This window comes from Arctopsyche grandis, chromosome 13 (assembly GCF_051622035.1).
Source record: "Arctopsyche grandis isolate Sample6627 chromosome 13, ASM5162203v2, whole genome shotgun sequence".
NCBI lineage: Eukaryota > Metazoa > Arthropoda > Insecta > Trichoptera > Hydropsychidae > Arctopsyche > Arctopsyche grandis.
Window position 1 is genome coordinate 9,214,480 of NC_135367.1, and position 26,272 is coordinate 9,240,751.

Below are 26,272 nucleotides of genomic sequence, written 5' to 3' on the forward strand. Positions count from 1 at the left end.
TACCTACTACACTCGGATATTAAAAAGGCTTTTTCTTGCATTTTCCAGGCGAGAGAGAGAGTACCGGTTGTCAAAGTGTTGCGCGCGTCCCCTCCTCCAACATCAGAGACGTCTCTCAGTGCGAGACCGGCGGGCGCCGCGACGCCACGTGCTTTTGACGTGGGCCCGCTCGCCGACCACAAATGACCACCACCATAACAACAACCAGAACCACCACAAATACCACCACCACCACCACCACCACCACCACCACCACCACCAGCATCATCATCATCATCATTGCCAGATCGCCGGGTGATCCTTGACCGGCGCAAGATGACCGCGGACTCGAGCGCGCACAGGTGACACCCGCCGCTGCTTCACCGAGTGCACATCCCACATTACAATTAATTAATATAATTCTTAGCATACATACACACACACACACATATATTCAACGTCATAATAATACAATACGTGTTTGATCAACTGGCCGTCGTTTCGATTGATGAAATTGTCATTGTGCGATCCCATAGTGTGAAACGCCACAGTGCGCGAGTGTTGTTTGTTGTTGTTGTTGTTGTTGTCGTTGTTGCTGTGTTTGTTGTGTTGTCGCCATGTTAAACTGCACGGATTTGGAGTGCATACTGCACCACCACCACTACTATGCCCATCTGCATCATATGCAGCATCATTTGCAGAATGCACAGGATCAAGGTATGTACTCGTTTATAGTGTGTACGTACTATGTATGCATGTAATTTTTATTTATGTTTGTATCGATTTGGGTGTGAAAACCTTTTCAGTCGATTCGTTTCACTTTGGATGTTTGTTTACTTTTGTGTTTGTGTGTGTGTGTGTGGTTAAGGTCGTTAACCCACCTGTACGATTACGTTCTGTTTATGTTAATTTGATTTAGTGCGTTTATGTGTATCTATATTTATTATATTTTCCTCCTGATCGTAGTGGTAATAAACATTGATAGGTTTTTGTTTATTTAAATGTATGTATTTTGGATTGAAAAAAAAATGAAACGTATTGATTTAGCACGTTATATACTATTTATTTTAAAAGTCGTCAATTTTGTGATATTATGGTTGTAGAATTAATTAATGCAATAAGACATACTAGTAGACACGGGTTGTAATTTGCGATTTTTTGATTTTCATTTATTTCACAATATATTTTATCTCACAAAAGCTTATTTCATAAATGTATGTATAGTAAACAAATATTTACTTATATGTATGTGTGTATTGAAACTGTATTAGTGATCAATGATTTTAATAATCTTCTACATATGTAAATTGAAACTTTTTTTATACGGCATAAAACATGCGTTTCTCTAGTATTTCTAAAAAAATTCTATAACATTTGAAATTTAATTTCAATGAATTTGCTAGTTGTAAGAAAAACGGTCTATTTATATGTATGAAGGTTCATACATATAAAGCTAGTTGACTAATGGAATAGATTCTAATAGATTAGATATAACTGATTTGAGTTGTTGCATAATTTGATAGCTTTATCGGTTTCCTTCTAGTCGTTTCACAAAAACTCATTAAACAAAATTTTGATTTGGGATACTGTTGTTTCAAATTAAGGATATTTGCTATGTATTGGTAGTAAAATTAGCCAAAGTGACGACTTTGAGCTAATCTGTAAAGTCACTATGGCGAAATTGTATAAAAATAAATAAATAAATAAAAGATTCGATGTTTAAGCATGCAGTCTATTACAGAATAGTATGCTCATAAATATGTAAATTAATTTTTTGATTTGGGTACGTCAAAGTTGTTTAGCATTAAAATTAGATTTTTTTCGTTTGTTCTTTAAATATTTTATGTTAATAGAAAATGAGCAATAGAGTAATTTAATATTTCCCATGTATGATTGACATTTTGTCATGGTTACTGGTAGTGTTGTATGTATATATGAACATATTTGCTCGTTTTCTCCATATACATATATTTGATAACGTATTATTTTAGTATGTATGTAGATCATTTAGTATATTACGTAAAAATTATAATATGTTCAAATATTGAATTAGAAATCTTAGAAATTGTACATAGCTTAGAAAGTAAAGTTATGCTTTGGCTCTCATCGATTTCTCTGACAATAAGTAAATATTTAATACAGTTTACAGCAGTGTTATTGTTTCGATTATGAATGTTTGATGCATTTCCATTTGGTAATTAGTCGATCGGATGAATGTTGATTTATGTATGTATGTATGTATACAGGATATGTATATTCGAGTCGAATGATTCAGCTTTGACGTTGATGAAATTATTTGCACAGGGTAAATTCGTTAATGTAATTGGATACCAACATTACAATTCAAATACTTAGAAAACACACACATAATACAAGGCTATTTAGTAGGGTGACTGTGTCCTAGAAATGAAAATGCAGCACGGTATTTATCCATCAGGGTTAATCTTTGGTTACATTATATGTACATAATAGGAGTAGATAAACATGTATATCACTTTTAATATTTTGTAAATGTACAAACATACTTACATATATGCTTTAGTAAACTCTCTTTTCTTTTTCTTATACAAAATTGGGTCTGAGTTTCAATGTTTTAATAAGGTTCCATGAGAACCCATCTTCAGCCGTATTAAGGCGTGTTTTCAATCTTTCTGAACTGTATGTATATATTTTTTGACCTTGTTTTGTATCTGTGAATAAGGCTTCGATCCTTGAATGTATCGTAGCCTCCTTCAGATACCTCATTCGGTTTCTCTTATTAATTTTTTTTAATTTCACCAGTGTGTGCTAATTTAACATCTTGGTTTTTAGTTTACCATCCGATTAGTGGATCTTTGGTTTTCGAACTTTAAAATGACCTTGTGGTTTTGTTCTAAGGCCGCGTGCATAATGGAGCGACGTGACGCGATCGACAAATCAATAGAATCAAAGTCGAGACATTAAAGCGTGCACAGCGGAGCGATGACACACCGAGGTGGGAGTTTATCATTGGTGTCATGTTGCGTCGCTCTAGTATGCACACGGTATTGTACATACTCTATAGCTTAACGTTTGGTCGATGTTCATTTCTTCAAAGAAAGAGCGTTTGTCAAATAGGATTTATTGGTTTGGTACATCATTATCATCATCATCATTCACAGCCACTGCTGGGCGAAGACCTCTCTAACAAGCCAGCATTCGTCTCTGTTTTGAGCAATTCTCATTCATCTCATTCCAAACATGGGTCTGATTTCATCCACCCATCTCCTCTGTGGCCTTCCATGCCTCCTTTTGCATTCTCTCGGGTACCATTTGGGCACTTATTTCGTCCATCTATCGTTCGTTCTTCTAGCTACGTCACCCGCCCATTGCCATTTCAATTTCTTTACTCTCACCATTGCATCAACCACCTTTGTCATACTTGTATCCCACCTATTCCTTTTTCTATCTCTTCTCTTTATTCCAAGCATACAGAGTTGGTTTGGAACATATTATAAGTAAATAAAAAATATATAATGTATATACATAGGTATATGCATATGTATGCACATATATATATATATATATATATATATATATATATATATATATATATATATATATATATATATATATATATATATATATATATATATATATATGTGCATACATATGCATATACCTATGTATATACATTATATATTTTTTATTTACTTATAATATGTTCCAAACCAACTCTGTATGCTTGGAATAAAGAGAAGAGATAGAAAAAGGAATAGGTGGGATACAAGTATGACAAAGGTGGTTGATGCAATGGTGAGAGTAAAGAAATTGAAATGGCGATGGGCGGGTGACGTAGCTAGAAGAACGAACGATAGATGGACGAAATAAGTGCCCAAATAAAAAATATATAATGTATATACATAGGTATATGCATATGTATGCACATATATATATATATATATATATATATATATATATATATATATATATATATATATATATATATATATATATATATATATATATATAACTATAAATATCAAGTCTTTCAACTTCGAATATAGCAAAATTTTGGTTCAAGTCAGTTCATTTTAGTAAACTTTCGAACTCTCAAAAAACCATTTAGATTGTTAACACGTTGAATGAATGTTTTTGAGTAATATATTTTGTATAACATATTTTGTTCTTCAAATCTTAAACTATTAATGAACCTATGCATTGCATGATATTGCAGAAATAATTAGATCTTTGAATTTTATTTCGCCAGCAGCATAGCTCGGTGGTTGGACTTTTGCCTAGAGGCTACCGAGAAGCACCGGGTTTTATCCCGTGAGTTGACCTTAAATTTTATTCTGAGTATATCTGTAATGCTGCTGTTCAGACTTGGATATTTGTGACTCCAGATTGATCGTTTCCTATCAGAGTTTGCCAATTTTTCTGATTTAATTGTTGAAACGGTTTCTCGATTGAAAATTGGCTAAAAACCTTCGTACTCACTATGTCACCAGTATTTAAATATGATTAATATACAATCAAATTTATGTATAAGTTAAAATTCATAGATGTTTCGTTAATTTCGAGTTTATCAGTGCCTCGTAATTCAGCGACTTATGTAGTAAAAATGCTGGATTGTTTTTAATTGGTCAGGAAGGCGCATTGCGGCTTAGCTGTTAGGCCTTCCAAGAATAATAAATAAATAAATTAAAAAATATTACAAGATTTTTCACAGATAGCGAGTAATAATTATCAGAATCGTCGAATGGAGTGCCTGGTCACCCTACTATTAGTAAATTACAATACCTGTATCCGCTGCCTATTTGAACCACTTTCAATTATTGACTCATTCAACACCGCGGAAACGCAAAATATATACTATATGTATGTATGTATGTATGCAGAATTGCAATTGTCCTCATCTGGTATTGCAATGCGAGTGCATTGCATACATACATATTGTGACAGTAGAACATAAACACGAGTAGGTACCTGCGATTAAATTTACACACACACACTCTACCTTTGGAGCACATTATGTTAATAAGATTATTGGAATTGAAACATACCCAGTGTGGAGCATATGTCACTAGAGCAGGAAACACTGACACTGGTGACATTTCACGGTCCTTATGACTTACGGAGCGCAAGGCCACCGATTCTTATCTCGGGTCTCGTTTTTCCGAATGAAAATGTGTATGTGTGTGTGTGTGTAATGTACACATTGACCGTTTCGATCATTGTATTCGAAAAAGTTAATTAAAACCACCGGTGGTTTTACCTTCGAAACGGTTATAATCGACGGATCGTCTCTCTCGCATAGCGCGTGTCTGGCGTAACCTCGTAAGTTACGACGCGCGAAATTAGACGATAGATAGATATGTAGATAGCCCAGTTCTCGGATATCGGATGAATCTATTATATGTAGGCTCGATGTGTATAAGTTCGTTGTATAATAGTCGGACGTCGTGTATCCGATGTCCAGGATTTAAAATAGAATTGAACTTGAACCAAAAACCAGCTCCGAACCAGTTTCGCTCAGCTTCTCAGCCAGTGAGAGACTGAACTTGAACCCGCTCTCAAATGCAACTCAATTATATAAATCGCAATTATTGAATTGTTACACGTATTTTATATTATATTATATTTTATTAAAAAAAAAAATTAGGCTATTTCTTCTAAATATAGATATGCATATTAGTACCTGATTACAATATATACGTATTTGTATGTACATATATAATTAGAACCAGTTTATTGATCGAATTGAATAATCAATGGTTGATAGGTGTACGAATATGACAATTTCGTAGGCAAGTAAGTATTAATACTGTAGTTGTTGAAATAAAATTAATGTCGTTTTTAGAAAGCAAAGTGGCAAAACAAGTGCATAATCGATATAATGCAAGTGAAAGTGATTCAGAAAACACTTTGGTTAGACCTACGATTTTCCTTCAACGAAAAATCATCAATGCATGGAAGCCTCGTGGTGTTGAATATTGTATATGTATGTATGTATGTATATATGTAGGCATTGCGCGTTAGAAAATGGTGACATAATGTGAAATTGCGTAATTTTCATACAATGAAAATTCTTATTTATGTGTAAGTATAATATGTACCTGCGTGCAGTATTGTTATACATACATATATGTACACATATACCTTTGGTGTATGTTTGTATGTGTTACATTTTAATTTTTATTCGAGAAGTGTGAAGATGAGAGGAGCGATGGCGTAAATGAAAGCGAAAATAACTGGCTTTTGCATTTTTTTCAACCCGTTCGGTTTTTCCGACTCGTTACGTTTTTGCCGGCGCGGTATGTAAATGAAGTGCACGTTGTACTTCAAACTGGATATGTTGTATGAATGTGTGTATGCGATTAATGTTGTGTAGTTATTTCCATATTGAGAATCGTGGGGCGACATTGAATTTTCGCGGACTTTCGCGGAAGAAGATCTGCTCCGGTGTGTGTATGTATATATGTATGTATATACGTACATATTATATGTATGTACATATGTAAGTGTGTGTGTGTGTGTGTGTGTGTGTGTGTGTGTGTGTGTGTGTGTGTGTGTGTGTGTGTGTGTGTATGTGCGTTTTTCAATAACGTCTCGGCGTTTCGACCGCGGCGTTTGAGGTCGACCAGATATGGGTCAATACTCTTCTCGTATCGAAATTTTCATATTATATCGATAATCGATGTGTCGATGTATGTATGTACATATGTATGTAATAAAATGCGGCCAGTAATAATCGACGCGACGATTTTTCTGACCGGTCGTCCTTAATGAATTTTCCTGTATTGAGATCGTACTTACATATCTACATTTACATATGTATTGGTAGTTAGCCAATGAGCAATTTTGTATTTAGTTTGAAATATGTAAGTGTTTAAATGTATGCAGTTCAAAAGGCCAATGTGTACTGTATGAACGTCTTCTTAGAATTTTTTCTGTAGCTTAAGGGTTAGGGATAGTTATGTATCTAAAGCTTGAAGCTCTAAAGCTAAATTGAAGAAAAAATAAATTACATGAATATAAAAAGGAACATGTTATTATGGAACATATTGAATCTTCAACTTTTACAATTTAATATAATATTTACGTAATAATACACATATGTACATACATATGTATAAAATAATAAAATATCAAAAAATATTTCAAATAAAAGTTTTTCTGGCTTTGCTGTTTACAAATTTTCATTATTCAATATGTACAATATTTTGTTTAACGTCAATTTTCAGAAGTATTTTATTACAAACCTCCTTTACGTTTCACATTATTAAAATACAATTCCAAGTAACCATTTTTACTGACGACACTTTATTGTTTTATTCGTGCGCCGTTGATATTTGACAGTTGACTTCCTGCGTTCTTGTAAATTATAATATTTTATAGTCAGTATCGTTGATTCGAGTAGAAAAATTAAGTTTTATATAAATGTTTTATTAGTTCGAAGGAAGCCAATTTTATTTTTCAATTTTATGATGAAAAAAAGGAAAGGGCGCCACGAGGCGCCCTTTGCCTATGGCGCCCCTAGGCACGCGCCTAGTCTGCTGCGCCTTTCAGTCGGCCCAGATTTTGTAGATGTTTCTTAAACGACTAGATTTAAACTTCCTGTACAGATCAACAAATCGACAATTTGAAATGGATTTTAAAGCAGACGATCTATTAATCGGGAAACCGGTAGAGCATCTTCGCCTAATCAGCTAAATTGAGCTCGTCCTATACTGCCACATATCTATTATACACGTGTATTTCAAATTTGTTATTTATAAGCCCACTTAATATTTTAAAAATATTTTTGCTATAACTGTTTATATCGGAATTGACATAACGCGTCTTGTCATGACGAAACGTCTTAATATCGCTTCGAGCCCTACTCCGGACTGTTTTGTAACCATTTTTTTTCGTCAATTTTCTAATTAATGTACATGTGTTATTAATTTGTACAAATAATCTACTCGGATGGGATACATGACAGGGGTGTTGAAATCAGAATGTTAGTTTAATAAGCCTTTTTTATTGACAGAATACCTAAGCATTCACTCGTACGTACCTTTTTTTAATTTTACCTTCATAAATTTAATCCTATATTCATTTTTAAGTAGGTATCTGTTGTACGGAACGGTGAACTTTGTATGAATATTCAATGTGTTTTTTTTTTTAGAATTACATTCAAACGTGTAATATAGATCATAGTCATTTATATAGATATTTACGTCAGTGATTTTTTTAGTACTTTATTTGACAAACTTTTATACAAAAACAAATTATCAAAACTAAACAAATCAAAACATCAAACAAAAACAAAAATCTGTATTTTTAATGCATTTATAGGTAAAAAATTTGGACTAGTGGAGCAGATGAAATTCGCTCTGTTTCAGCTTTGGAAATAAATTTACTGCTCCACTATTTCGCACTCTAGCTCTGATCTACGCTCATGTTAAACAAAAAACCTGACAGATCAAATCAAATTTCGTTTCATTATGAACAGCAGCATCCCCTTTCGTCGGAATGTCGATAAAAATAATTGTTTTAGGTCACAGTTTGACACAGATCTACTTTCATACATATTATATGTATGTACATACATCGCATACGCAGCGTCCATATCACGCACGTCAAATACACTCCAACGTTTACTGTTGGTTGTTTTTTTTTTCCATTAAACTATCATCACTCATCTTAGAAAACAGATCGATCACTGCGCAAATAGAACGTAAAATTTTATTTACACGACACAATCAAGTTGATAACCTTGATTCAGTGCAAGTGTACATGCAATTATTATTCGACGGGCATCGTTCTATACGTACCGACTTATCAAAACTGTTATGGCATATTCGTTTACCTCCCATAGAGATGAAAAGTGTTATTAAACATCGTTCAGAATCGTAATATAATAAATATTGTAACGATTGTTAGATGTGTCTATCCGATAGCTTCGATGGTGATAAAGAATAATAAATTAATATAAAATGAACATTGATGATCGCAGCGGATAATTAGAATTGAGGTAATGGGTGTTCGCATGTTTCGATGGCGATTTAAATTGGTTTGCAATGAAACTAGGCGGTTTTTAAGAGCGTTTGAGTTGCAATTTTACGGTCGTCCTTCTGCGTGTATGGAAAACGATAAAATCGTTTTCGAAGGGTACAAAATCCTTGATGTAATCGATTTAACTTTCCTGTTTGGTGTTGGCTCGATTGCGAAATGGCGTCTAATTGACTGTATTTTGCAGGTTTTTTTATTAATAGTTTATCGCAAATTTAACGAATTAATGAATATTTATCTACGCTAATGGAGATTGTTTATCTTTCGATCGATCAAAATTTACGGTCTTAATTCACAGGTTTCTATTTTTTTTTAAATTTGATAATGAATTAAAGATTGTTTTGTGTATTAATTTGACAGTACAATTGTTTATGTGTATTTTATGTTGCATTGTTCATTACATAATTAGATGCACTAAATTCATAATAAATTTCGAGGCATGTTTGTATTTTTATTGAAAATTCTTTTTGGAATTCATTAATCAAATTTTCCCGTGAAAATTGTAAACAATTTCTTATTTTCGTCTTTAACATAACAATTGAGTTTTTAAATTTTTTTGGGGAGGAAAATATAGAAGATACATAAATCGACTATTTTCAAATTAAATTTACCATTTACCATGTACCATTACGGGGTTTTGCCCTAAGGCGACACCTGCATATGTACACACATGGCCAAATCTGTACATGTACATATATGTATGTATGTATTTTATATAAATTATATGAAACCGTTTTAACGATGAAATCAGATAAATTTTCAAGAAATCAGATAAATTAACCTGTAGTCACATACATATTTATATGCAACATCTGACCAGCACCACAGTGTCAGGCATTGAACCCATTACCCCTCAGTTGATAGCATTATACGCTAACCATTGAGATATGTTGCTGACTATTGGAATTTGATCGTGAAAATACTAATTTTCGATAGTTTTTAAATTTAACCAAAACAATGAATAAGATTATTAACTTAAAAGATATATCTATGTATGTGTAGGTATATATTGTATATGTACATCAAGATGATAATATAAAATAGAAATTGTCTTCAATACCGTTTCAACAATTATATTTTTCAAAACCATCTTAATTTTTATATAAATTATCATCTCAAAACCAATGTTGTAGGTAGGTACATACATGTTAATTTTATAAAAGCACTTTTTTCAGTATTATCTATAGGTACATATGTATGTACGTAAATTAGCTTAAATGGATAAACAACATTATCATTCTATATTCGAAGACAAATGTTATATTTTTGGTAATGAGGACTATAAACTACTTATAAATTAATATTTCTACTTGAGTTTTTTTTACAAATGTTGCACTTTTCATCCACAAATCGAACACGACAGTATCAGAACTAAAAAAAATACCATTTATAATTTTTATCAAATATATATGTATGTTTGTTAATAGTTTTAAAAATGACTAATTGGAAAGAAAATATATACATATACATATGTATTAATAATCTCAAATCATTATTGTCGATAATTACGGACGATCGTCATCAATAGACCGATATTGAAATGAATTCGGTTAATTATCGACGAACGTTTAACCCGCGGTTCAATCTAATTACAGGTGTGTGTAAATGGAAGTGTCGCAAAGTGAGGTCTCGCAATGACATAATGTCATCGCGGTCTCAATAGACTCTCAGCATATACATACATATGTACATATATATATTATATGTACATATGTGAAGATGGTTGTGGTTTAAGATCGCATTGCGTTAGGTTGCGCAACCGTTGCACAACAGATTAACAAGTCTTCGTTAACGTCTCAATCCGGTCTCGGAAATTAATTCTTGTGTATGTGCATACATATGTATGTATGTACATATATGCGACGACCCGAAACGAGAAAGAAAGGTTTTTCTTTTTGGCCACGTGGGTGAAAATTGGGCACAAACAAGCATGTAAGTGGCCCCGTGGCCCCGACCGACAGATTACGTGTGCAATTACATCATTCCGTACCCCGTGTGTGTATGTAATCGATCTGAACGTATTGGCTGTATTGAGAGCGTGAGGCTTTTGCAGGTCAACGTGTGACTTTCAGAATTTTTTTGCATTGCCTATATACTAAGTATCAACAAACAGGTGAAGTTTTGTGAAAAAGTTCGACCGAGAACTTTGTACTCAGTGTTGATCACTGGTCGCCTTTTCGTGATTTGTTTGTGTATGAAATTCATACACGTTCACTACGAATGTACTTGCTTTAAAGTTTATACCTTTTTTTCATATATTACATGTTTATATACGTATAATTACATTACATTTAATGGTTACATGTAGGGATTGCAATTTACCGTCAAATTTCATAAACCGGTAAACGGTAAATGATTTTTCCTACTACCGGTATACCGATATTTATTAATTTTATATAGATATACCAGGACGGCCTAACAAATAAACCCCAATGCGCCTTCGTAGCCAATTACAAACATTGCAGCATTTTTTATTACGTAAATCGCTCAATTTCGAGATGCTGAAGAACACGAAATTAACTACTAATTAATTAATTAATTAATCCATAGAGATATCTATGGATTTAGATTTGTATATAAATTTTCACATATTGTACATCAATCAAATTCAGATATTGGTGGCATAGTGGGTAGAATGGTTTTTGCCAATTTGATGGAGGAACCGTTTCAACAATGAAATCAGATAAATTGGCAAACTCTGATAGGAATTGGTCGACTTGGAGTCATAAATATCCAAGTCTGACCAGCAGCATTAAAGATTAGCACGGGATCGAACCCGATAGCCTCTCGGTGCTAAACATAAAAGCAACCATCGAGCCATACTACTGGCTTTACCGGTAAATAAAATAAATCGTGGATTAGACATCTATCTGTATGTAGTAACTTTACCTATGTGGATTGAATCGTAAATATTTAAAAATAAATCTCAGCCATATAATGTAATAGATCCATTAAAGTAAATTCGTAATGATGAAAATTTTTAATTTATTTTTAACCAATTATGTTTATTTATTTAAAGTTTGGACCAGTTGAAAGTTTCGACCATAATTGAAACAACCGTCGATTACTATTTGGTTGGTCTGTGTTACCAGTGAATTTATCAATTTGAAAATACCACATTTAATACTTAAATAATAAGCAAATTACAGGCAAACTAATCCATAATTCGCCATTTGCACCAATTTTTGATATAATATTATGCAATAATGTGCCTATTTATTTACTTAATTCGCGATAAAGTAATTGGCGGTAAATTTTATAATTTACCGGTATTACCGATGGCAAAATTTTTCCGATTTACCGGTAAACTTGTGTACCGGTATTGCAATCCCCAGTTACATGTCAACTTTCAGTGGTTTTATTTAATTCCTTTGATTTTTTATATATTGAAAACGGCTATTATTTTTATGACTAACAATTTTATGCGCTGGCAAGAAAAGTCGATCTTACTAAAATCGTCCAAATGGGAGTCGGGGTTGGAGTCAGAGTCGAAGCATAAAGTAGGAGTTGGTAAATTTTGAAGCGACTCCACAGCCCTGATTAGATTTCAGTTTTTACACCTAAATTTGTGAGTTAATTTTGAACCACTTCCAGACTTGATCGATATACGGCTAGCTATCAGATTGACGTGATGACATGTCACACACTTGATGAGCATTGATGAGCTGTTGATTTTGAACAGGAAAGCTGGATTAAATTTGCATATTCCGACGGAAGTTTTCATATTTCATATATTGGGGGGTTGTAGTCTTATATTGAGGGGCTTCGTTCGTTTTCTGGATGCTAATTTTTTCTGCTAGGTAATTTATGTAGTCTAAAAATGATTTACTAAGTCGATTATTACATATGTGTATTATGACCGTTCTTTAATACCGAAAAATCATTCCGTTTCTCTGATTTTATTCCTGTGAGTGCATTTAAGTAATAATTATCTCTTTTGAAATGGTAATTATTTCTTGGGTAGTAACGATGATACATATATTCTTAAATCTATCAAGAGTGTCGATTTTTCACTTAAATAAATAGTGGATCTGGTGATTTTTAATCTGTCTGCAGTATCATTTCCGGAAAATGTTTAAACTAGGGCTTTCGTAGTACTATGTATGTACATATGTTTGTTTCAATCGCAGTGGGCAAATTAATTTCGGCCCCGGTGTTTTAATTTTTATTCTAGTCTATCTTGCACTTCTCTCTTTTATTTGTAGGTCATAAATTTTGTTTGATTCATATGTCCTTGCTTTCTTTTGCATCCTTTATAGGGGACTAAAAATGCAACAACCCGTCGTCGGCCAATCAGTTGGAAAATCGGAAGGTTTATAGTTGCGACAAATTAGTAGGCAGCATACATACATACATACATATAACAGGTCTTTCAAGGACTCAAAATATTACTGAACAATGAACCAGACGCTTCGGCTTTATTATTGAAATTTTTAAATCTTTTGTTGATTGCAAATGCTATCAACGAATTTTTTTTTTTGCAATGTGACCTCAAACGTGCATTTTCTTCAACAGAAATTTCTAGCTGTAATGTGAATATCGTAGCTAGTAATCCTATGACAGGCAGATAGTTGCATCTATGGACCCCTTTAAACACTCATACATTTCATTAATATCATATTTATTCCACAAAAACCAAATTTTGCCTACATATTGCCAGAAAAATAGTCAAATAGTAAATTTCCAAAAAATAAGGATCATTCTTTTGACCAAAAAAAAAAGACAATCCAGTTTTACCACCAAAATCACAACTTTTGATAACTAACACCAAAATCACAACTTTTGATAACTAACACCAAAATGACAATTTTAAACACCAAAATCAAAACTAGATGAAGATTCACTTTATTTTTCTTAGGTCGAAGTCTCAACCCTTTATCAGGAGACTCTGTCTTACATAACCTCTAAATTAAAATCACCATTCCTCAAAAATTTTCACAACGTCACCTTCAATTATTTTTTGTATACTCTCTATTGTCCCTTTTCTTTTTCTTATATTCTCTCAACTATGTACATATACATATATATGTATATGTATTGTATTTATTTATATATGTATATTCGGCTTGATTGAGTTCTATCAGTGCATGAATAGATCAAGAGTGTGATAATAAGGAATGATTTAATTTTGAGTTTTCAATATATTATATTATGTATATGTATGTATGTATGTACACATGAATCATTTAATTTTCTGGAATGGTTGATTTGGATAATATAAGGTATCATATCATCATTTCAAATTTTTATCAGCGCTTAAAATATGTGCGAAAGTATTTCGAAGGTGAAACGAGTGCATTCACCATTATTACGAATGCAGGTGAACCGCAGTTAGCCTTGGAAGCTTGTCCCACAACTTTATCATTAGTGCTTCGCCATTATTGTATTTGTGTTACAAATAAATCTTCGTGATGTCGAATTTAAAATTGGGAGATGAAATCTACGTCAAAGTGTAACCCTTCGTTTTGCCGTTCGTGCAAAATTTTCTTGTAATTGTTGTCGTAATCGTTTTGTGAATTGGAACGAAAACCGATACGGTAAATTTGAACAGTAATACGCATGCGACTGGACCTTGAATTTTAATATCAAACTGAGTGTACCTGTAATTAGTTAGCTGACTGCACGTGTTCAAATGCAAACGTGAAAATTTAGCACTTGTTAATTTGAATAAATGCACTAATTTATTCTTCGTTTTTTTCTTCGCGATTGGTCTCGATTATCAGTAGCTCTAATTTTAATATATGTACATATGTGTATTATATTAACAAACAAAAAAAAAAACCGCACGGCAACCATTTGGTTGTGAGAACGTTTTGTTTACAGATTAAATTTCCGGGATTAAAGTCTGGTATTATAGTTTAAAACAATCGAATCAACGAAGGTTTATTACGTGATTGTGGAAAAAATCTTTTTGTAAAGAGAGACGCGGAAAACTTTTTAGGCATGTCATGAAGCGTTTAAATATATACACTGGGTGCTTGTTGGTTTTGTTGACATGACAATCAGATTTTTTTAAATAAATTTAAGATTCCATTTTTTTATAAATATTTTAGTAAAAAAAATTCTCATAGATATTTTTTCATTACACACCAAAAAATCATTGAGTCAAGGCAAATTTCACGTTATTTGTGTTTAATACTTTTTTTACACTAAATATATGTATGTACATGTATAATATAAATAACGATTATATACAAATCTACCTTCTTCTATCCTCATCGATGATAACTTTTCTTGTCAAAACTAGGAGTTTTTACAGTTTTAAGTGAAAAGCGTCAGATGAAAATGAACTTAAGATGTTCCTTAACAAAACTTCAAGAATGGTATAATATTTATTCTTAGATGGAATTAGAGGGCTTGAGTTAGTGTTTGGAAGAAATGTTTTATCTAAGATTATTATGGATATTTTGTTTTTATGTATTTAATAAATTACTATTTTTTATTAAACTTTCTTGATAATTGTAACTTGTAACTTTTACTTCATTGATTATTTTTGTGTAAAATAAAGAGAAAACATTTAAATTCGTTAGTGACAGTGACAGCAGTAAGTTTTCCTTTATTCTTATTTAATTTTATAAACTTAGTTTTATATTCTATAAAAAAGATCCTTGAAAATCATTCGAGTGGGTTGATTCCTTTAATAAGCCATTAAAAGTTTGAAAAAGTTATATTTTTTGGGACTTTTATCGAAAATTTATTAATTTATATGTCAAATACGTAAATTTATTGACCTATAAAACTTTGTTCTTCGATGAATCAGAGTCTTGTAAGGTTATCGACTGTGTTATTTCGTAATATTGTCTTTCAAAGCCGAACCGATGAATATACACTTACAGATGATGCATATTTCGCGTGTAGTCATTTTTACGTATTATATGCTTATAAAAATATAATGAATATATGTTAAAAAATACTTCGATACAATGCGTATGAATCATTTTGAAGAATATTTAATATTTTAAAATCATATTTAAATAAAAAATACGTAACTTTTGATCCCTATTAAGCCGAAAAGTATTATAGAATTAAAACATTTCAATTGTTATTCAAAACTTTATTTTAGTATAATATATGTACTACTCACATGTTCTTATGTTGAAGAATTCGTTGAACAAATGTTTTTTTACTTATATTATTGCGCAAACACGTAAATCTTTACATTTTGCGGGTATCAAATACGATAATTGTTTAATTAACTTCACAATCGGCATGCTTTTTTAGAGCTGTGTGTTTGAATAATAACAGGTGTAATAATATGCGTAAAAAAGAATCGCGTTTGGAATTTGTATACACGTCGTATTACTCATACACTTAAATACCTATGTATGTAATTTTAACGTTGTTATATTTGTATATAAAATTGTGTGAGATCTCTCGTATCAATTGAACTGAGGTATTTCCATTCTCGTTTTCCCACAAAACGGATGCACTTTTACGTTTGTTTGTTGGTATTTTCTTCTTCATTGTTTTCCGTAATCTTCCGACGTTAGAAAAAAATGCAAGCACGTGATACGTATCATCAAATTCGAATGAAATCATTCTATAGACGTTATATCATTGCAGAACAATGCTTGCGAGTAGCCTGAAGCATTAAAGTACAAATAAACAAATGGATTGTGCAATGAAAATAATTGCAAAACGTGTTCGGCAAATAACCTTTGATTTTGATGGAACAAATGTTTTGTGCTTTTAAATTTTATTGGAATGCTTTTACATGATAATGTAAACACTGTGTGTGAATTTTTACGAGGCTTGTTTTTTGATATTTTTTAACGTCTGCTCTTAGCAGTGGTTTTTAATCTTTTTAACTTTTTTTTTTGATTACCGTACTCCTTAGAAGATCTTTTCCATTGCATGTTCACCTTTGTATTTATTTTAAATATAATATATAATCTCCAAAAATCAATTTGATCACAGACATCGAAGATCATTATTGAGTTACTCTGAATTTAATTTAATATAAATATGACTTAGTTCAAATATCTGGGAATAGACATGAGAGCACAGACAGCCTATCTATTATATTTACTTCCATATGAAGAAGTTGAATGAAGAGATCATTTCTATACTCGACGCTTTTAAAACTCTTGAGTTTGTTGATTTAAATTACATAAAATTAATCACTTTGAAATCGTATTCTGTTCATTTTCTTCTATGTCCACACCATTGTGGATCTCAAAACAGATAAATTAATCCCAAAAATTGGACACGAATTGTTTGAACACGTGTTTGGGATAAGCTGAAACAATATTATGGTGATAGTTTTATGTATTTTTAATGTTGACAGTAATTGATAATTTCTAAGAAGTCATAAGTGTTTAAATTTGGTAAAATACCGTTTTGATTTGTATGTTAGCCGTTATAATTGAAAGTGGTTTAAGTCCAGTATGCTTCATTTTGAGAAATACCTCGCAAAACATGAAATTTAATGTTTTGCGTTTAATAATATTTAAAAATAATGGTGGCCTGTATGTAATTCATTTATTCTGCTGTTCCGAGATTATATACATATCGAATTAAAATAAGTGATTAAATTTGTGAACTAAGTCAAATAGAAATAGTGTTTTTGGAACTCAGAATTGGACTTCCGCCACTTTCAAATATAACGACTCATATATCTTTCGATATTAACGTATGCATCTTTTTCCATGTTTTTTCGTGTTCGCTCGTATATGCGTGCCACTGATTGGGAATCTTTGGGTTAGAACATTGTTTTATTTATTTTATTTCACCCATTTATCGGGAGTAATATTTATGAGGGTAAAAACCGGTCCGTTAAATTATGTCTGTACTTAATTGCATAGTCGAATTGAATCACTTATCGACTTCGAATTTTATGATGGCAGATAATTCTATCGTTTAATATGTATGTGTGGTTTTTTTTACTATTTTTTCCAGACGTTAGATTGCAATAATAATATGTAATTTTCTCGCGGAAATTCTACGGGGGCGTTGAAATTCGTATTAAGTCGTTGTTCTTAACTAAACTTAATTTCGAGTCTTCGTATGTGACAAGAGAGTCTATGAGGCGATGTTGCAACTTTCTAAAATGCACCGTCACTAAAAATGTCATTATCCGAAAAGATTTCACACGTTCACAGAGACCGACACTGACGTTCGTTCGCCGAGTGAATTTTTAGCGAATTTTCACGCGTGGGATGTTGAATTATATATGCACATACGTATGTATGTGTATATGCACATGTAATGGGTTTGAGAAGTGATAAATTATGCCACTGGAGTACATATATTGCGAGGTATCGTTTGCGAAACTACGACGAATAGTGTGTGTTTTTTTACAAGTGCGTTCAATTAGGTGCCTGAATGTTACTGAAAAAACGGTCGTAAGTGGGAAGGTCGTGTCTGAAATTGCGCGAAAAATGGTATAAATAGGAAAATCAACGAACCGTAGGTACTGTAAGTTGTTGCAAAAATTAGATCTTACTTAGTTTTTTTTTGCGTTTCATACGCGTGTTCAATTCGACAATTAGGTATGCGGTTTGATTCTTCAAGGATCTCGGATTGATTTGGAGATATTGTTTTATGATTGGAATGTTATTATTAAGTTATAGGAAAATTATTACACATCATTCATGTATCTATGCATGTCTTAATATTTATGTATGGAAAAACCAATAAGATGAGAGATTTTTCTTTCATCCGTGAAAATGTCTGTTACAGGTTTTCTCTAACACGATTTATAGTGCATGTTTTGAGGATTGTAACTTGGTGAATATTTTTTGTCCACTATAAAGGTAATCTTATAAATATAATAGTATTATATATTGATAAATTCTAATGTTACTCTTCATGGCTACTAATAATATTAGACTTGAATCATTTAATATACTCGAAATGCCAATCTTCATACTATGCAACGATACGTAATCAAAAATACTTGAAATAATTACAATGCACGTGTGATGTGAAAAGTCTCTATATATATTTATGTACATATGTACATATATTTACGATTATATAAATAAATAAATAAATTGCAGTAATAAACGGTAAAGTAGATGTATAGGTATGTATGTAATAATTATTCATCTATCACTAACAACTTGATAAATAAAATCAAAACACATTAATATGAGTAAATAAATTAATTAATCTAGACATAAATCAATTGAATTTCAATGGAAGGATACATAGTGGTAATTAAAAATGATTTAACATCATACAAATGTTAAAAATTTATAATAGCCAGCAGTGTGGCTCAGTTGTTGCGTTTACATTAAGCACCGAGAGGTTACCGCGTTCGATCACATGATAATCTTTAATGCTGCTGGTCAAACTTGGATATTTGCGACTCCAAGTCGATTGTTTCCTATCAGAGTTTGCGAATTTATCCGATTTAATTGTTGAAACGGTTATTCCATCAAATTTGCAAAAACCGTCCCACGCAATATCTGAATTTGATTGATGTTCAATATGTAAAAAAATATGTAAAATTCTAAATCCATAGATATCTCTATGGATTAATTCACTTATTAATTAATAGTTAATTACGTGTTCTTCAGCAACTCGAAACTCGGCGATTTATCTAATAAAAAATGCTGCAATTTTTATAATTTGCTAGGAAGGTGCATTGGGATTTATCTGTTAGGCCTTATATCTATGTAAAAATTAATAAGTAAATAAACATTACGGAATTGACCCCTTTTAAAATCTAATTACATATCAATTTTTACTAAAACAATATTGAATATCAGCGGGATTGCCCGGCGCTATTCTGGCGGATAAAAGTTGGAATTAAAAATGGATAAAATTAACTTTTTCAGAAAATTTATAGAATTTGTACTTAATTTGATAGATTTAAAACGAAATTTGTCGGTTTGTATATTTTATATATGCAGATTGATATAAAATAATAAATTATAATGTACATATTTTAAATACAAAATATTAAATTTAATTAGTCCATTACTGACCATAACACACTTTCGAAATAGTAGTTTATTTCTAAGAATTCTAGAAACCTAATTTAGTCCGTAAAATTCACTCTATTGAAGGACACTCATACGTATGTTTGCGAGTAAGGAAATTGCGTTAGTTTTTTCGTATCTGTGTATAGTCCATTTTCATTTGAAGTACTTATGTATATCATGACGATATAATACATATTATTTGTAAAATTTAAATTTTCCTCGCTTATACAAATATATCCGTGTCGGTTTTTGTCACACACCAAACAACATAACATTTGCCTAATTTTTCAATCTTTCATCACTGTTGAATATTTGAAGTATGCGAGTTTAATTGGCGGATAGCATCGGTTCGTCGCACGTCACCTGTCCATCGGTCACACGTGGTTTCAGATTTTACTTTGTTCGCGAAAAGAATAAATCGCTTGCCGAATTCCACGCCGCTAAATAATTTATTTGATACGATGCTCGAACTTCCTCTGAATCGTAGAACACGCGACTTTTTTTTCAGTGATTCGTTTCACGCAATCGGTAATCGATATACGAGCAGAAGAGGCGCGAGAAAGTGGTGCTCAAAGTGGGGCTCGCATCTGGGTTGTTGGCGACTGATAGAAAGGGGAAAAACGAACGGCAAAGATGTGCGAGCGAGTGAGAGAAAATGGTGATGTTGAAAAAAAAAATTCGTTCCGTGAATCGCGTCATGCCTAATTATGCTAATTGGCGATCGGTTCGCTTTTTGAATTCGCAAAAACGGTAGTCGAGTTGTGTCAAAATGTGTCATTTCTCAGGTTGAATTTTCGAACGAAAATTTCGTTTTCGATTCGGTTTGCGCAAATTGTTAATTAAAATTCCAGCGCGCGCTAAAATCGAAATTAGTATTCCGTCGATGAAGTGTTCGTTTGAACTATTTGACAACCGTTACTGTTTTTTTGTTTCAATTTTATTTTTTGCAAACTCAATACCTTCACGTATTCGTACTTAAGTAACCCATTAATTACCGACTCGTAGAAACGAGTTTCAAGGTCAAGTCGGGGAATGAAATTGCAGTGTTGCAATTTTATGCGGAATGCATTGATTCGAAGACGTTCAAGTTTATCAACCCCATTCATTGTCTTTGTTGTTTCGTTTACGTTGAAAGAATATTTCGGCGGTGAAAATTTGAGAATTGCTGTATATTTTTTATTTATAAATTGTAATGGAGGCAGAACGAGTGTTGCACGATTCGATCAAACACTTGAATAATTACTGTGCTAATCGACTGTTTATGTTAATTTTAATTATTATTAATGTGAGACAGGCAGACGGCCAATTTGACGATTTGCATTCGCTGAAGTGGACTAGAATTTTTCCGAATTTTTTATCATATTTTTGGAACATTTGTTCGTTTTAGTATACAGTGGTGGTCTCATTGGTTAATATTTTTCATGTGTTATATTTTATAATAAATATAAAATATTCACAAATAATGGAATATTACTCGGTAAAAGGTATCAACGGCGTATTATATTTTATAATATGTAATTTATTTTATTAGTTTGTTCATTTTCAACTTCAATGTTACGTTTGTGATTACCGCCTCGTAAACCGCTTTTTGGATCGAGTTGCATTAATGATGGATCAGTTATTTTCAACCATTAATTCAATGTGATTACCACAGCAAAGTGGTTCATAAATGTATGTAAATTAGGATGAAACGAAAAACGAGAATTTTGGATTTAAATTTCATCGGTTTAAAATATTTCATCGATTTCAAACAATTTTCTGTGCCTCCGGCTAATCGATTGCTCTCAACGAAAAATCCGGAAAAGTGCGGTATTTTTTTTAATTGTTTCTATTTGTTAATTATTTATAAATAAAATAAACGAATTCAACTATTCCAACTTTATTGGGTTGGTACGTTTTGATAATACGTTTTGACTGATTTTGACGAGAATTCAAAGTTGCCGTTTTACCAGAATCTCCCATACAAAGTGTGCCAGGCTCACAACGCTCATTTGTACGGCGGCTTTTTTTATTTAATTTAATTTTTTCGTGTTTTGAAAATAAAAATCGCTGAGAGCTCCTTTGGTTTGAGCAGAAAAAATTAACGAAATTTTAGAAATATTAGCAGGCGAGAGTCCAAAATGATCCCAAAGTCGAGACCTATTTGTTTTTTTTTTTGCGGAAATGGGACAGTAAGGCTAATTTCATCAAAATCATTGGATTCATTTTGAAAATAAAATTGACAACCATAATATTTACATGTGTAATATTGTTAAAATATGCAATAATTGCTAATTTAAGGTTTAAAGTACATTTTATAGGGGTGCGTTCATACAAATTACACGTAAACATGTCCAAAGACAATATACTTCAGAAATTTGCATATTATAAACGAAAAATGTATATATGTATGTACATATATGTATAATAATTGAACATTTAATAGTATATGATTATTCTGCTAAAAGTATACGATGTCTTAAAATAAAATTTTTATTGCGTAATTTCTTAAGTGGTGATAAAATATAATGTGTACTGTATATGTTCACTTACTTTTTCAAAACTAACATACATTCGTTTCATGTGAATTTATGCAATGAAAGATTATGAAGTTTATTGTCTGTATTGCAGACTGTATTATTTTGACGAAGGTTCCGTAAATTCGATCCACCAAACATCTATTATGTTATACGACACTTAGATACACGTGAAAACCTAGAAAGTAATTTCCTTCCAAGAAAAGGTTAGAAAGTTAGTGGAGCAAAGGCAGGATGTTGGCCAATCGTTTGTAGCAACTGCACTGTGCCACTGTGCGCCAGAAACCGATAAACTAGGATGAAAAAAGCATGCAATTTTGCAGTAAATATTGTGCAATGTTATATATGTATGTACATATGTATAAGGAATGGTCTTCCAGCGCTTCTCGAACTTGATGCCACCATTTGTTAGGCAACGCTCGATTTTCACACGAAACATTTTTCCTTCCGCTTTCATAATATTGGATAACTGACTATTGTTAATGGCGTAATGTTTTTTTCTTATATATACAGGAGGTGTTAATTATCAATAATATTTTTCATTTCTCGTCACTGTACGTTTGAAAGCAATGGCATTTAGCGCTTCTTCACAATGTGTAAATGTGACGGAAAAGTTTCGTGAAAATTTCATTATCGATGAATGGTGAATTGATAAAAAATTTAAATATTGATTTAAGTTAACTTCGTTGAATATTAAAATGAAAACTACTATATAAAGTTTGAAAGGTTTAAGTTTTATTTACAGAAAAATCTGCAAACACGATTTTATGACTTTGAAAATCGGAATCGGAACCTGAACTAAAATAGGAATCGGAATCGCAATCGAAACCGGAATCTAAACAGGTATCGGGAACCGGAACTGAAATAAGAATGTGGAATCGGATTTTAAATAGAAATCAGAAGTTAAATAGAAATGGGAATCGGAAATGAAATATGAACCGGGAATCCGAACTGTAATGTGAATCGGGAATCGGAACTAAAATGATTATTGGAAATCAAAGTCGTAGTCGCAATCAAAACCGTAACCGGAATAGGAATCGGAAATCGGAACTTAAAAGGAATCAAGAATCGGAACAGAAATAGAAATAGGAACTGAAATAGGTATCGGGAATTGGAACTGAAATATTAATCGGGAATCGGAATTAGGAATTGAAACTGAAAAAGGATTTGGGAATCGGAGTCGAAATTAGAACCAGAACCGGAACTGGAAAAGGAATCGGAATCGAAATCAAAATTTTAAATTAATTAGTTCTAAAATTTGTTTTTTGAAGTCTGTATACTCGACGATGCACTTGCCACACAGAAACCATATAGAAAGTACATCCTGTCCGTTTGTATATATATGTACATATTATATATATGTACATACATGTATACTATATTATAAAACGTTCCGCAGGGGACTTGCTTGGCCCACTCTTGTTCTTCATATATACATATGTACATACATATATAAATGACAGACCTATTCTAAAAAACTGTCACATAGCCCTATATGCAGATGATACTGCTTGCTTGATAAGTATAAAAAAACCAGAAACTATTTGTAAAAATCTTGAATTTGCAATTAAAACAATGACGGAACACTTCACTAAGTGGAAAATTCAAATTAATCAAACCAAAACAGACGCGATATTCTTTAGTGTTAGAAAGAATAAGCCAAGTTCAGATCTGAAAATCCCCTCTAGAGAATGTCTGAAATGGCAATCATTAATAAAATATTTAGGAGTAACGTTCGATAAAATAATGAGATGGGCACCTCAAATTGAGGCAGCGAAATGCAAGGTGATGCGGGGTATATCCTCAATATACCCAATATTTAATCGCCATAGTTCTTTATCAACTCAAAATAAAATAAAATTATATCGCGCGCTGATATTACCATTATGCTTCACTTGTATGGAATAACGCCTCGAATACTAACCTTTCCAAGTTCCAAATAATACAAAATAAATCCTTAAAAATAATTTATAACATACCTATGTATATTAACTTGAAAAAACTGCATTCCGTATATAATATTCCGTTTCTTACAGACATTACTAACAAACTAACCCGTAGATTCTATGACAGAATCACTAATAACCATACTAACACACTTGTGAAGAGTCTCGGTGATTACAACAAAATGTCTATACCCTTCAGGTGTAAACACAGATTACCTAAACACAATCTGCTTTAGGTCATCGACTTTAGAGAGTCTTTAATTTATATTATGTGTTAGATGTATTATGAGCATTTATAAGGATTGTAAATAGGTTTTTGAGCTCTTTTTCCTATTATGCTATAGATTAACATTAGAATAATATAATACTATGATTACTAACCAAATTAAATTAAATTGTAAAATAGAAAACGATTAGTAGATCGTTAGATATTAAAATAGATATATAATAATAGCAACTTTAAGTGCTTACATTGATTTGCTACTAAAAAGATATACATATGTTTAATAGATGGAATTTAATCGAATAACACTTTTTTAAGTGTTTAAATTAATTATATTTATTTTTTATATAAATTTAGGCGCTACTATTCGGAACTCCTGAATTATAATGGACGGCATAACTGTCAGCTATGTTTATTAATTCTTGGAAAAGTTGCACATCGGGTAAATGCACTGAGATTACGTCTATTTATAAATATCTTGAATTCTTGAGTTGTATTTGAATGAGATTATTCCGTTCGTACGTACTTTTTGTATCGTTTACTTTATATACTTCTTATGGAAATATTTGTAGATATTTGTTGTCATAAGATACAAAGTGCATTGATTCGACTTGACAGTCGGGGAAATTTCGCTATCTCATCTAACAAGTAAAAGCAATAAACTATGATAACATCACGAGTCGTCTATGCATACAAAACAGTAAATTTTTAGTACCCACTAAAAACGTACTATTTCTGTCTCACGTGCTTATTATATATATGTATGTATGTACATACCTATGTGTATTTGATAATAATTCATTTAATAATTTAAAAAAATACATGAAATTGCAAACTTTCGGCCTTAAATTGATCGATTCGTATGTTATGTTTTGTATATGAACATACATATGTATATTGCAGAAGGACAGTAAGCATTTATCGTGTAATGTAAATCAAATAAAAAATAATCACAATAGCCGTGACTTACGTACGATTTTCATTTCATATTTCTCGGAAATGTAATATCCATAACCATACACATAAAATTTGCTTGAGTGTGAATGAACAACAATCAAGGTGATTGATTTTGAATGTGATCATTTGAAATTTCCTAGATGGACAGAATTCTCTGAAGAGACCTGTAGTTTAAATTTCCCTTACAATACTATTCATGTTTATATATACACTTATAATGTATGCATTTATATATGCTGATTTATAAATAAATCTGATAAGTGGCTATTATGTAAAAAAATAGAATGTATACAATCGAGTTGAAAAAATATGCGCGGAACTTTTTTGTGGACCATTTCTTATCATATGAAGGATAAACAAGTAACAAATCTGGATATTTTTATTATTTATTGTATGTACATATGTATGTGTTTGTGCGTGTGCTATGAGATTGTATCGTTCGTAATTTCCATCATAATTAAATCTTTTCAATTAATATTTGAAGGTAAATACGGTATAAATCCTTGCATCGGAAACGTTACGTGGAGTATGTAGTTGAGGAAAATCGTCGAAAATTAATAGTTGGATTTAATGTCGCTTTTTATTTTTGGTCTAGTCGTCGTTTAATACCGGTTTTTTAGTATAAAACATTATCGAATAGTAAAAAATTATAAGCTTGTTGTAGATATTGTTGGTGTATCAACTTTGTACGTTCAACTTTGT

The 26,272-nt window shown here is 31.8% G+C and overlaps 1 protein-coding gene across 4 annotated transcripts in view; it reads left to right on the forward strand.

Moving 5' to 3' along the window:
* Positions 1–26,272, forward strand: part of LOC143921391 (uncharacterized) — a 182,139-nt gene that overhangs the window by 10,815 nt on the left and 145,052 nt on the right. For 3 of the 4 annotated variants that reach the window (XM_077444663.1, XM_077444664.1, XM_077444667.1), the window contains exon 2: positions 49–696. In XM_077444663.1, the coding sequence (XP_077300789.1) occupies positions 597–696 (100 nt within the window). In that variant the 5' untranslated portion in view covers positions 49–596. Of the gene's footprint in view, positions 1–48; positions 697–26,272 lie in introns of those variants that run through there. The other variant, XM_077444665.1, reaches the window with a different exon arrangement.